Source organism: Chrysochloris asiatica, unplaced genomic scaffold, assembly GCF_000296735.1.
Source record: "Chrysochloris asiatica unplaced genomic scaffold, ChrAsi1.0 scaffold00078, whole genome shotgun sequence".
Lineage (NCBI taxonomy): Eukaryota > Metazoa > Chordata > Mammalia > Afrosoricida > Chrysochloridae > Chrysochloris > Chrysochloris asiatica.
The window spans coordinates 7,896,580-7,911,180 of NW_006408596.1; the positions used below are offsets into that span (position 1 = coordinate 7,896,580).

The 14,601-nt window shown below is 45.1% G+C and overlaps 1 protein-coding gene across 1 annotated transcript in view; it reads right to left on the reverse strand.

The window, feature by feature from the left end:
- Positions 1–14,601, reverse strand: part of TMEM233 (transmembrane protein 233) — a 95,751-nt gene that overhangs the window by 32,471 nt on the left and 48,679 nt on the right. The window contains exon 2 of the mRNA XM_006865504.1: positions 9,278–9,414. Within this exon, the coding sequence (XP_006865566.1) occupies positions 9,278–9,414 (137 nt within the window). The remainder of the gene's footprint in view (positions 1–9,277; positions 9,415–14,601) is intronic.

Genomic DNA, 14,601 nt, shown 5'->3' on the forward strand with positions numbered 1-14,601 from the left:
GTTGTTGGTAAGTGCCGTCGAGTCGGTTCTGACCCATAGCGACCCTGTACAGGGTTTCCAAGGGTGTAAATCCTTACGAGAGTAGAAAGCCTCATCTTTCTTCCGCAGAGCGGCTGGTAGTTTCGAACCGCTGACCTTAAGGTTCGCAGGCCGATTCGTAACCACTACGCTACCAGAGCTCCATATATATATATAGGATCATGCTGTATATCCTATATAATAAGTTTAAAAACGTATTTATTCAACAAATATGTGTTGGGTATTGCTGAATGTACAATACCCAGTAGTTCTATAGGACAACGTTCTATGTAATGCCTAATAGTCCCAATACCCAGCAGTTCTATAGGATGATGTACCAGGCACTGTTCTGTCAAACTCTCACTGCCGAAATTGAGTGGGTTCTGACTCACAGTGCCCCTATAGGACAGGGCAGAACTACCCCATAGTATTTCTGAAACGAAATCTTTATGGAAGCAGACGGTTTCACCTTTTACCTGCAGAGTAGCTGGCTGGTGGTTTGAACTGCTGACCTCCTTTGCTAGCATTGCAATGCTTAACCCTCAGTGCCACCGGGGCACCTGTTGTATGGTACACTCACTCAAGGAGGCCTAGTGGGTTAAGCATTGGGCTGCTAACTTCAAGGTTGGTGATTCAAACCCACTAGCTGCTCCGTGGGAGAAAGATGAGGTGGTGTGCGCCCCTAAAGAATTTAACTTTGGAAACCCCATGGGACACTTCTTTTCTGTCCTATAGGGTCACTCTGTAAGCCAGATTTGACCGATGGTGGTGGACTTTGTAGGCTAAATACTGCTAACCACAGTTAACAGTTCAAACCCATTCTTTAATGGAACTGGAATACCAGGCCTTGATGCTTTTTGATGGGCTAGAACTGCCAACCTTGCAGTAAGCGGTCAAGCACATGAACTGTTGGTTCCACCCAGGAACTCCTTTTAGAGGAGAACCTAGATTCAAGCGCTTATAATATAGCTTCTGAGTAAGCACCCTAAGTGTTACATTCTACCTTTCTGTGTAGTGACGGAATAGAAAATGTCTCTTGAGTTTCCATCCCAAGAGGAGGAAATAGACCATAACCATTTAAGTACTAGGGGGCTTGAAACAGTTCATGATCCCTCCTATATGATTTGTCAGGGACTGCTCTAATGGAGTTGTGGTGAGTCAGAACTGACTTTTGACTGTGGGTTTGTTTTTTTTGTTTTTTGTTTTTTTTTTGTGTGTGTGTGTGCATATGTTTTGTGCTAAATGCTAAGGAAAGTAAAGTTGGGTAAGGGGATGGAAAGAGGGACGGGGGCGACTGTGCGTGCTGTTTGAGAGAAGTTGGTTAGGGACGGCGTCGCTAAAGTACTATAAGACTAAGCCCCTGAAGAAGAGATGGAGGAAGCCTGGTCAGTATCGGGATGACAAAGTTCTAGGCCCAGGTAACAGCAGTACAAACCCCCTGAGGCAGGAACAAGCTTGTGTTGCTCAAACAAGACAGTGGAGGAGAGTGCTGGGAGGAAGGCGCAGGCAGCAACCAGATCATGTGGGACCTTGTAAAGGAGGGGCATGGCTGATGGATGACGTAAAACTGGAACAGACTCCAAAACTTTAAATTTGGATACTATAGAATGCTAGCTAGAATGTTTCAAAGTTTTTTGTTGGAGCCTTGGGCTGGGAGACCTAGAATAAGCACAGTGAGGCTTTTCATTGAGAGCTCGATGGGTGTACTGCCAGGACTGTGGAGAGCTGCACACATTCGAAGGTGCACAGTCAGTCGCCATTTTTCATCCAGGCACAACTGTTTTCAGCTCATTCAGGCAAGAGATTTGGTTGCTATGCAACACATATGCTGGCCTTGTTTTCTAAGATAGAGATTAAGTTGCTAGCAGAGCTTCAACCTGTAATTTTTCCCATTCCAGTTATGGTTTCAGTTCACTACATTCTAAATATTTGGGGCTGGTCTGGTATCACTTCATTGGCCACGATTGAATGGAGGGGCTGACCTAGTTTGAAGCTCTGTTACAAAGCCATAGGAAGGAAGGCAACTCCCTGGTTAAACTACAGTGCAGTAGCTACCCTATGAAGAAACCACTACTTAACCATTCTCCAGCTGATGGGCATGTAGGTTGTTCCACGTTGCCCCTTCTTTTACACAGCTGCGGTGGATGTCATTCGCGTCCTGACTCACCACTCAGGCTGCACAGCAGAATCACCTGGAGTACTTACCTCACACCAGACCTACGCCCTATTGCTGGAGATTCTCGGTTAACTGTTGGGGGAGGGGGCGCCCTGAGCATTATTGGTTGTTTTTTTGGAACCTCCCCCAGGTAATTCTTAAGCACAGCCAGGGCTAAAGAACAGTTTTACGTGCCTTTTTGCGTTCCTATATCCACGGTGGGTACTAAGATATTAAATTGCTAGGTTGGTGGATACATGGGTTTTGTTGTGGATTTTGTGCCGGATATTTGGAGGCCAGAGAAGGATCCATTTCAGCTTTTATTCACGAGAGAAGCTTTGTCAATGCAGGATGAGTTGGTATCTGCTAAGTAACTGTATGCCTGCTAATGGGAGATGGTTGTAAGGCTTTTAGCTCTCTTCAGATACCAGATCCTTTAAGACAGTCTTGGGATATGAAGGGCCTTACTGTCAAGAGAGTGAGGCTGGAGGCGCAGCAGTTAAGGGGCTTTGTTGCTAACTGAAAAGTTGGTGGTGCACAGAACCTAGAAGCCTATCTGAGCAAGAATGACGAGGCTGTCTGTTTCCGTAAAGATTTACAGCCTTGGCAACCCCGTGGGGCAGTTCTCCTCAATCCTTTTGGGTCAATATGTGTTGGAATCAACGCTAAGACAGTGAGTTTGGTTTCAATGTGAATATTGTCAAGAATGGTGAGCAAACATTTTAATGGTGTGTGTACTTGGCTGTTTAGATATTTTAGATATATACAGAGATGTAAGTTCACTGGGTTTGCATCGTCCATGTCTTTTACTTATGACAAAGCAATTACTCATATTCCTTAAAAAGAAAAGAGCATCTATTGAAATAGAGCTGGAGATTCCGGCCACCATTCCACTTGTGCTCGTGACCCTGGGAGGGCATGGACTTCCTTCTGTGTGAGCCTGGAATGTGGATCCAGTGTTTCAGGATATGCCAAAAGCCCCACACATAGCAGCCACGTCAGCTGGGACTCAGCCCAAGGAACGGTACTCTCTTCTAATGCTGGAGGGAACTAGGGTGCGAGTCTGTAATACAGTGCCCTCCTAAGGGTGCTTCAAGACTAGTGTTGATAATCCTCAATGACCACCTTACACCGCGACATTAGAACCTAACCCCCAAGTCAGGTGAAGCTTCACCATGCCTCCAGTGTCACCTGAGAGTCTTACTCATCATTTTGTTGGTAGCGAACGCTAGCCTCTCTCACACCCAAGCTTTGTTATGTCAGTTGGTTTTCATGGAATTGCACTGAGCATCAGATATGTGAAGACTGACCACGAGGATGAAGGAACTGGGAGAGGTGAGGCATGTCCAGGGAGTAGGAGGAGGCAGCAACAGCTGGATGTTCCACCAGGTGTCTTTACCAACCAACTAGCTTCCCTGAAGTCGATTCAGTCTCATGGAGACCCCATGGAAGACTGACGAGAATTGTGCTCCCATTCTTATTGGCTGATTTTTTGGAAGTAGATTGGCAGGCCTTTCTCCTGCGGTGACTCTGGGTGGGCTCAAACTTTTAACTTTTGGGTTAGTAACCAAGTGTTTTAACTGTTTGCATCACATGGGGACTGCTCAGGAATTTTTGGAATTGCTTTTAGAATCTCTGTCCTGCTTTGTGTAGCAGGCTCACACAGTCATAAAATGTCTTCAGTTAAATTACAAAGCCCTAGAACAGTGGCTCTGCAATGTTAGAATACTTAACGAATGTTTTGGTTGGCAGAGGGATTAGAAAAAAATGTACCTTTCATGGGCCCGCTCCCAGGGATTGTGAATCAGTGGGTCTTAAGTTGTTAAGTGCCATTGAGTCAATTCCCACCCATAGCGACCCTGTATAGGGTTTCCAAGGAGCAGCTGATGAGCTTGAACCACCGACCTTGCAGTTCAAACAACTTTGCAGTCTGATGCATTAACCCACAGTGCCACACCAGACTGGGTCTTAAGTTGGACCCAGGAATCTGCATATTTTACAGACATCCCAGTTGATTCTGAAGCAGGTGGCTCTGAGACCCAGGCTTTCAGAAACGTGACAAAAATAACTTACCTTTGCTTGAATCCTCAAGGCATTAGCAGAAAGTAATAGCCTGCAGGGACTACAGTTATTAGGATTGATAAATAGATTGCTGCAATATTTAAATGTTTGCATGATTCATTTCTCTAGCAACTTGTTGGCAGAGGATTTGCTGATTTTGCAAGGCTGTAACTTTCTGATTCCTTTTGGACCAGCACAGACCTTCTTGGTCAACAGCATTCTACCCAAAGCCTTTGAATTTGATGTCACAAAGCCTCATCTTTATGTACTCCACCTACCGTGTGGCTAACATATTTATTCTATAATATTAGGATGACAAGGCATTCTTAGGAACTTGGGTATAAGACTATCATTAACCTAGACTATTCCAAGAATACTTGGGATTTTGACCATTGCAGGGAGAAGAGGTTGGTGGCAGTTTTATGATAAGGAGAAAGAGTAATTTCTGAAAGATGGGAACGTCACAGATTTCAAGAGGCATTTCCAAGGTGAGCTGACATTCTTTCCCCGTATTCCAAGTTTCTTGGCTTGCCTTCTTTCTGTCTTGCCTTGTTTAAAGTCAGATTTTTCCAGCCCTGTGGTGGAAGTCCCTGCTATTTTTCAGATAGTTATAAACATAGAGCCTCCCCCTGGGCACATCTGCTCTTGTGGTAACCTCACCCCTTTCCTTGGCACTGAGTTGGATGTAACGGTTAGGGTGATGCAGATGGAAACAGACCAGTGTTAATGGCCACCACTGGTGTGTTCTTCCTTTTGGATTTTTTGGGAAGGAGATGTTCCAAGGTTTTGGCACCTGTACTCTGTGGACCACCTGCATCTGCATCCCCAAGGTGGGAATGGGGAGAATAGGAAACTGGGTTGGGCCTCCCATGTCAGTGTCTTTTAAACCTCTCAGACTCTTCCTATGTGGCCCAAGTCGGGGAACTTCTGTCTTAGTGGTTCCACATCCCCATTCCATTCCTCCATTGAGCACAGGCAGGGAAATTGCACTTCAAAGAGTGTCTGAGAATGGGCTTCCTGGTTTCACATCAAAGCTAGAATTGGATAGCTTCTTTCTCTCCCTCTTACCTCCACTCTCTGTTCCTCTCTCACCCACACTGAGCATACAACAAAGCCTTTACACTTGAGCTTTTCTGTGGGATTCTAACTGTGGTTTGTTTTCATTGATAACTTAGAGGAAAAGGTGTCTAAAAGAACATGAACATAATTCAGGGGAATTATTATTATGCTCCTTTTACAGATTGAGAAACTGAGGCGAGTGATTCGTGACTTGCCCGGATGGCCAACGTGGTAGAACTAGGATGTGAATCCTGATGGAGCTGGCACTGAACTGCAGGCTCTAACACTGTGAAACACTGTCTTCGAAAGAAGGAGTGGAGAAGTAGCTCCCCTTCCTGCCTTTTATTATTAATAATAAACACAAACATACTCACATAAACACTCTTCTCTGGGTTGAACCACTTATATTAGGAATGGAGAAAGGCCTTATTCAGATAGAAAATCTTCTTGGATGGTGTTCTCATGGGCAGATTGATGTTTGAAAGCCAAGTTGTCCATTGTTGTTATTAAGTGCCATTGAGTCAGTTCCATCTCATAGTGACTTTGTAAAAGCCTCATCTTTCTCCTGTGGATTGGGAACCACTAACCTTGTGGTTTGCAGTCCAGTGTTTATCCTACAGAGCCTCCACACTCCCATTCCAGGTTGTCCACTAGAAACTATAAAGGCTTAAGATGTGGGTTTTGCTGTTTGGGTCCATCCCACCTCTTTGTTTTTGGTCCTCAGTATGTGTCTAAACAATGTGAGCTGGTTGTTACTGCCTTAAAATTAGGAGATTTTCCATAAAAACTGAGCTTTCCAACCTCCTTTGAAAATCGGACCTTGGAAAGCCTACGTTCTAAGTGACAGAGCTGAGTGGCGGCTGCCCCTTTGTAATGTGCTTGCCAGTTCACCATGTCCCCACCACTCCCTGTTGTCCCAAATCAGGCTGCTTCATTCATGCCTGTTCCCTGCCAGCTGTGACTGTGTGACATCACCTGTTTCTTTACGTTGAAATCTCACATTACCCTCGCTTAAATAAATTCTAGAGTTATGTGCAGGTGAAAGCCATCTACTGGCCTTGGTTCCTAGGTGTCCCTGAAGGGATACATTGACTTAGAGGAAAGTGTGGCACTGTGATCAGAAGCAAGGTTCCAGAACCCACCTTTACCACCAACTCAGGAGCCTTGGTGACACTGTAGGATAAACACTACTCTGCTAACCACTAGGTTGGCAGTTCATATCCACCCACAGCTCCGTGGAAGAAAGATGAGGCTTTCTGCTCCAGTAAAGATATATAGCCTTGGAAACTATGAGTTGGAATCCATTCTATGGCAGTGGATTTTGCTTGCCATAAACTGGACTGCGAACCATAAGGTCAGTGGTTCAAACCCCCTAGTTGCTCCTTGGAAAACCTTTACAGGGTCACTATGACTCAGAACCAACATGACAGCACTTAACAACAACAACTAGCTGTGAGATGTCAGGCAAATAACTTGACTTTTCTGCATCCCTCATCAGTTTCCTCATCAGTTAAGTGGGAATAATATCTACCTCATGGGATTTCTGTGACAATTCAATGAGTTAGTTCATGTAAATTCACCCAGAACAGTGCTTGGCGCATAGCAAGTCCTGTGTCAGTGCCATTTGCTGTTGTTACAGCCTCTTTAGCTCAAGCACTAGTCTGGACGGTGTGTTTTCCCAAGTCCTTACTTGGCCTCATTCCTCTGGAATACTAGTCCTCTTTGCATTGACTCATGTGTACAAAGCCTTGGACTCTTGTTCCTGGTTTCTTTCTCAGTTCTGAGAACCTCAGTCACCAATGTTGATAACCATAGTCGTTGTGTCCTTTCCCGCTCTTTGGACACAGTCCTATCTGTCTCTCTGCCTATGATACTTCCTGCTTTGATATCTGCCCTCAATTCGGCTGACACTGATATCCCCTGGACCTGGCTTCTCTGATAGGAACTTTGTCTGCCTCCTTCACCCCACCAAGTGAGCTCTTCCTGAAACCGAGGACACTCAGTCAGAGAGGTTGGCCTTCTGAGCTTGAGACAGCTGTGCTTTGGTCAGGAGTATAGGAGTAACTGTGTTGCCCTTGTAGGAGAGCTTCAGGATGTCTCACTTATTATCTGCTTTGCCAGAAGGTACAGAGCAAGACAGAGATGGATCTGGGCTTGTCATTTCTGGGTTTGGGCTGTCCATCACCCCACCTTGTTCCCTGCTGTAAGATGCTCTTAACTCTAGAAGAGGAACACACCAACAGCATTGTTATCTTTATGAGATGTAAGCTCAGTGGCAATCTGAAACAGACGTGGAGTCCCTTCTGCCCTTAAACTAAGAACACTTAAGCTAGTAGCTGCTCCTTGGAAATCCATGCAGCGTGGCTATGAGTTAGAACTTGACAACAACAACAACAGTGCAACGTCATGGAGATCTGGGGCACCATGGTTAAGTGCTCAGCTGCTAAATGAAAGGTTGCTGATTCAAACCCACCTCCAGGGCAAAAAGGCCTGGGGATGTGCTCCCATAAAGATTCCAGCCTAGAAACCCTATGAGGCAGTTCTCCTCTGTCACATGGGGTCATTCTAAGTCAAAAATGACTTCAACAGCACCCAACAGTAAGTGCAAACTCACATAGGAAGCCTTTTAGCCGATCAGATGGGAAGGCAGAACAAGTTATAATTCTGAATATTCTGTTTACTTGCCCATGTTGTCTACCCTTTTATATTTGGGTGGGAATATATGATGCATGCAAAAGCTGGATAGTGAATAAGAGACAAAGAAGAAGCTGATGCCTTTGAATTAGGCTCCTGGAGAAGAATACCATGGACTGCTAGAGAAATGAACAGATCTGTCTTGAAAGAAATAGTGCAGAATGCTCTTTAGAAACAAGGGTGGGGAGACTTCATTTCACGTACTTTGAACACATTATCAGGAGGGACCAGTCCCTGGAGAAGGACATCATGTTTGGTAAAGTGGAGGGTCAGCAAAAATGAGGAAGACCCTTCATGAGCTGGACTGACACAGTGGCTGCAAAAATGGGCTCAAATGTAGCAGCAAGGGTGAGGAGGGTGCAGGGTTGGGCAGGGCTTCCTTCTGGGTCAGAACTGACTCCGTGGCACCTCAATGTGACAGTTTTAACAAATGCCTTGTGAGCAAAAGTGGCCCATGTGGGATTCTCCAGTTTTCCTCTTGCCTAACTTAGCTTAAGGCAATCTCAAGTTCTAGATCTGGGATCCAGAACTATGGGCCAGCCATCTGTGTTTTTATAAATAAAGTATTAAAACACAGACATCCCTGTTTATTTACATTGTGTCTGTGACTGTGTTTGTGCTAAAATGAACTGAGTGGAATACTTGCAACAGAGACTCTGTGACCCCAAACCAAACCAAACCTGTTGTCCTTGACTCGATTCTGACTCACTGTGACCCCATGTGTTAGAGCAGAACAGTGTTCTGTAGGGTTTTCTTGCCTAGAATCCTTTTGTTGGAGGGAGGGGGAGTGGCAAAAGTATTATAGAATGTATGTCTAAAATACCGTGTTACCTGGAACACAAGGTAAACAATGTTTGATGAATTTTGGCTGTAATCTTTATGTAAACAGTTTGCCAAGTCTTTCTTCCATGGTGCTCTTGGGCAGATTTATACTTCCAGCCTTTGAGTTAGTTAATAGCTGATTGCAAACTGCTTGTTTCACCCCGGGATCTTGTATGACCCACGAAACCTGGAATATTTACCACCTGGATCTTTACAGAAAAAGTTTTTTTTGACTCTTGTTCTAGAAAGAACAGTTGCAAGACAGCAGGCTGAGCTTCCCAAAGCCTGGGGCCCAGAATGACTGTGTGAGGAGACTACTTCCACTGACTTACACGGCCCATGTCAAGCCATTGAGTAAAAATGAAATCCCTCTTGTGTGGGGTTGTTTCTAGAGCACAGCTTAACTGAGTCGCACTGGATCCCCGGGGCCATTCAAGAAAGGACCCGAGAGTTGAAAAGCCTACTTACTGCTTTGTGAAGTGAACTATACAAGTGATACCAATGATGAGAAGACCAATGATGATGGAGGCGATGGCCACCCACTTGGCGTTGCGCCCGAGTCGCCGGGATCCTTCGATGTCTCCTTCGCTATAGCTGTTTTGAGACTGTGGGGCACAAGAGAAGAGCTGGTGATGGCAGACAGCCCACAAGGAAAGACAGACGTGTGCTGCTCAGGCCTGTAGGAAGCCCGTCTCATCCGAAGGCTCCTGAGCAGGCACACAGATAACACCTCCAGGGAGGATTCCCTCAGCTCCCTTCTTTATTCCCTAATTACTGTGATTGAACATTTAGCATTGCTTTTGTTAGCTGCCTTCATGGCAGCTGTGACTCTTGGTGACCCCCATGCACAGTGGAATAAGGCCCTGCCGGGTCCTGCACCACCTTCACAGTTGGCAGCAGATAGTGCCATTGTGATCCATAGGGTTTTTATTGGCTGCTTTTTGGAAGTAGATTACCAGGCTTTTCTTCCTACTCCATCTTAGTTTGGACACTGCCCTGAAACCTGTTCTGCATTATAGCTAACTTCCACTGACAGTACATCTATGCCTGAGATGTACTGGCTGGGTAGCAAACCTGTCTACTGCAGCAAAGATGAGAATGCTACCGCTGAATCACCACTTCTCTGTAAGCTCACTGATTTCCTCTCTTCAGTAGCGTCCTGTTGTGGCGCTGGGGGTTAATGCGCCGGACTGTAAAGTCATTTGAATCACAGGTTGGCAGTTCAGGCTCACCAGTCACTCCTTGGAAACCCTATTCAGGGTTGCTATAGGTTGGAGTGGACTTTGTGGCATTTAACAACAACAACAAGAGTATGCATTCCCCAGAAGGAAGATGAGGCTTTCCGCTCTGGTGAAGATTTATAGCACACCACCAACACCATGAGTATATAAATATTCTGCGGGCAGGGGTCATTATTAATTAGCACAGTATATCAATCCCTAGTGCATTGTCCTGTGGAAGATGTCTGATAAATTTTTGTAGGATGACAGTATGAATGGGTATTTCTGTCTTACTCAGACTGGCAAATTATGACCTATGTTTATAAATAGTTTGATTGATACAGAGTTGCACTAATTTGGTTTAAGTATTGTCTGTGGTTGCTTTTGGAATCCTGGTGTGGCGCTGTAGGATAAGCACGGGATTGCTAACTGCCGGGTCAGCAGTTCAAACCCACCAACCTCTCCTTTGAAACCCTATACAGGGTTGCTATGAGTTGCAACAAACTCAATGGCACTTAAAATCCACAGTAGTTACTTGCATACTACAACAGTGACCTTATACTTACCGTGTAAGACCAAAACAATGATTTGGTTCTTTACAGCCTATGTTTGCCCACTCTGTAATAGGAGGGAAATCATGAGGACTTCTTCACCTTTATGCCCAGTCAACATTGACAGGCAGTTACTACTCACAGATAAGACTTGAGCCATTAACCATTTGACATCAAGTCCACTCCAGTGAATGGCGACCCATGTGTGTCAGAGTAGAACTAACTGACTGATCTTTCAGAACTAGATTGCCAGGTCTTTCTTCTGACATGGTGGACCTGGGTGAACCTGGGTGGACCTGAGTGGACCTGAGTGGACCTGGGTGGACCTGAGGGACCTGAGTGGACCTGGGTGAACCTGGGTGGACCTGGGTGGACCTGAGGGACCTGAGTGGACCTGGGTGGACCTGAGGGACCTGAGTGGACCTGGGTGAACCTGAATGGTGGACCTTTAAGTTAGTGCTGAGTGTGTTAACCATTTGCACCACAGGGTGGACTCCGGTTATTGGGTGCTGCTGAGTTGATTCGTATTCATCTAGACTCTGTGTGAGTTGCATTTAGCTAGCACCTGAGTGTTTAACCCTTTGCAACCTTCTTTTGTTGCTGTTGGTTGCTCTTCAGTAAGTTGGACCTTGGTGACCTTAGAAGAGAACAACACATTGCTGGTAACCAGTAGCTACCCCAGTATTCCAGCCGTCCTGGCCTTTTCTCAGAATCTCTCCACATTTCTCCTTGAACTGAAGGGTTAACATTTGGTGTAGCCAAGTATCCTTTCTCATTTCAGGCTGGTGCCATACTTGTTGAATATCTAGAATACGGTCTTTGTTGCTAGTGCTTTGAATAGTGTCTAGTACATTGGTGGAGCTTGAGGAGTCTGCAGGGACTGAATGGGTAAAGAAGTATGTTGATTTCCCCAGGGAATGTGATAAGCTTCACACAGCATGGTGGACCGCCCCCAGGACCTACTCCAACTGCTCAGAAAAAGCTTCTTGTGGAACTGAAAGTCAGAGGTGTTCTTCCCCCTGACTATAAACCCGATTTATACTCCTACTGCTAGGAACTGTTCAGAAGTTGTGTTCTAGCCTAAGAAGACTGGGGTTAGGCATTGACAGGTTCTGTATGGAGAGACTGACTCTATTAGTACCTTTAATTTTGACTTTGGAACCTCCTTAAACCACAACACTTCAGAAGCAGATAATGGCAAGCCAGAAAAGCACTGAGTATACCGCTGAACTTTCTGCTTCTGGAACCTTCCATTCATTCTTGGGTAGAAGCCACCGTAGTCACAAACAGGCTGTACTCAGCAATGAAGTGGGCTTGCTTTTGGGTCTTGTGTGAATGATAGAGCTGGGTACCTAAGTGACATCAGGAACATCAACAAGGTGAGTTCCAAAATTCCAAGTTGCAAATTCTGGAATTCTAAACCCTAGGTGTACATTAGAACCACCTGGGTAGTTCAGACTAAAATACAACACACTAGAGAACAGCCCATCCAGGAGAGGTTCTGATTTATTCGGTGTGGGGACCAGGCACCACTACTTTGTAAAACCTTCCAGATTAAAAGCTTCTGGTCAGGCAGCTGTCTGTGATATCTTAAAAGGTCAGTGTGCTCACCCCTTTACACAGTATCTCTAGGGAAAAGTAACTGAACATAGGCACCAAACTCAGAGAAACGCGAGTTCAAATTCCACCTCATACTTGCTGTCAAAGCGAGGGCAAACTATCTCACTGTCCAAGCCTCAGTGTCTTCATCTGGAAATTGGGTTAATAGTCACAGCACTTAATTCCCACTAGAGCATCCAATGATTCAATGCATGAAAAGTGGCCAGCATTGCCCCACATACTGTTATATTCAATAAATGGTCCTTTTCACTGTGAACTGCCACCCCCCCACCCATTTTTCTTTCTAGGTGGAAATTCATAGTCGGTCATCTGGGCTACTGTATCAGAATGGTAGATAATGAGATTGTCCCCCTTGCTGGAGCAGAATATCTGGGAACTCAGGCTTGAGAATCTCTGCTGTACAGACTTTGCAGTCAAAGTCACAGCATAGATTTTTAGAACCTCCCAACCTGAGCTCTTATTCCAGTTGAGAATCGTGGAGCATCAGAAGCGCCCACACAGATCACGGTCCCATTGTTATACCTTGGAAGATGCAGTTGTGAGATCAGTAATGGGATGTCCTCCTGTTACTATATCTAGAGGGCACAGAATGAGCGCCCTGCCCTCTTCCCCAAACACTGTCAACTTCTGTTTGCATAAAATTCCAGGTCCTCAGCCATAGTCAGTAAAAAAGTGGGGATAACTACTACTCTGTTGTGTTGAAGGGTGCATCTGTTTGTGCCTTGAGTGTAGGTGAGATGGAGGTTTCTAGGCTACCTGCTTTGATTGTTACAGGTTTGCTGAGCCATGCCAGTGGCCCAGCTCATGGGGCTTTGGGTGCAAGCTGCGGGTGAATCCTGACTAACTCTTACCAGCTATTGCCAGTCTGGCAGAATACATGGGACCCTTCTCTTTACAAACCATCCTCTCTCTTTGGGGTTCTTAATAGAGCCATTGAGCAACCCAGGAATAAGATGCAACTAATGGCTTGACAAACAAATGAAAAGCTTTCTTAAGAATCAGGTGTGGACTCTCCTCTCCTCTGAATCTTATGAATCTGTTGCCTTCACAGTTCTTTCTTTTGGTTTTCTGTCTTTAGCAAACATATGTATTCTCTCACTATTTGTTGTTAGAGTTAAGTGCTGTCAAATGGTTCCAATTCGTAGTGACCCTGTGTAGGGTTTCCGAGTAGTGGCTGGTAGGTTTGAACCACGACTTTGTAATTAGCAGGCAAATGCTTATCCTAGGTCATCACACCAGGGAGACTAGAAATTCAAATTCAGGGTGCTAGCTCTAGAGGAAGGCTCTCCCTGTGGGCTCTGGGGAAAGAACAAAATCCTGGAGACCTTGTCATCAGTCTTTCCCTGGGTCTAGGAGGTTCTCAGCACAGGGATTCTGGGTCCAAATGATGCACTATGGTCCCAGCTAGTCTTCCTCAGTGGTGCTGAAGTCTCTCCTTCTCTGCTAGCCTGTTTAATCTCTTTAGTACCTCAGAAAAATTGATTCAAGATAGGGTCTAATCCTGTAGGTTGCTTCCTGCTTCATTAACATAACTGCATCTAATCCTGCCTCATTAACATTTAAAGGTCGAGATCCACAACATTCAGGATTATACCCTGAAGGACTTCATTGGCTGGGGAATCTCAAATTTAAATTAGGTAAAGATTTAACAAGGGGATGGACCCCCCTCTCCCCCCACCACACACACACACACCAATAAATTCATAGGCTGTCAGGTTTTTTGTTTTTTTCAAACTCTCTCAATTGGAATTTCACACTTAGGGGCTCCTGGTGGCTGCCCCAAACTAAAGTGGCAGAAATGAGTTTTACAGAAAAGGGCATAATTTATAATTTTTTTTCTGAAGAGCTTAGAAAACAAACTATCCTGTCTATTGTGGAAGAGCTAGAAAGAAACAGGGAAAACTTAGCTGTTTAAAATTTATATTATTGTACTCTTTAAAAAAGAATAAATGTAACTGATGAACATATAAAACATTCAAACACTACAGGACTCTATGTTGTTAAGTGCTGTCCAGTCGGTTCCAACTCATACTGACTCAAGGTTTCCGAGGAGTGGCTGGTGAGCTTGAACTGCTGATCTTGTAGTTCAAACTGACCTTGCCAATCATTAACCCACAGGGCCACACCAGGACTCCACAGGACTATGTGGTGGTGGTGTGTCTTAGAGTCAGTTCCAACTCAACTCACAGCCACCCTGTATAGGGTTTCCGAGGCTGTAAATCTTTATGGGACCAGAAAGCCTCATCTTTCTCCCACAAAATGGCTGCTAGTTTTGAACTGTTAGCGTTGAGCTTAGCAGCCCAACTTGTAATCACTATGCTACCAGAGCTCCTTATAGGACACCATTTAGAGACAATCAATAGTAATGTCTTCTTGCAGTCCTGTTGTTGTTGTTGTTAAG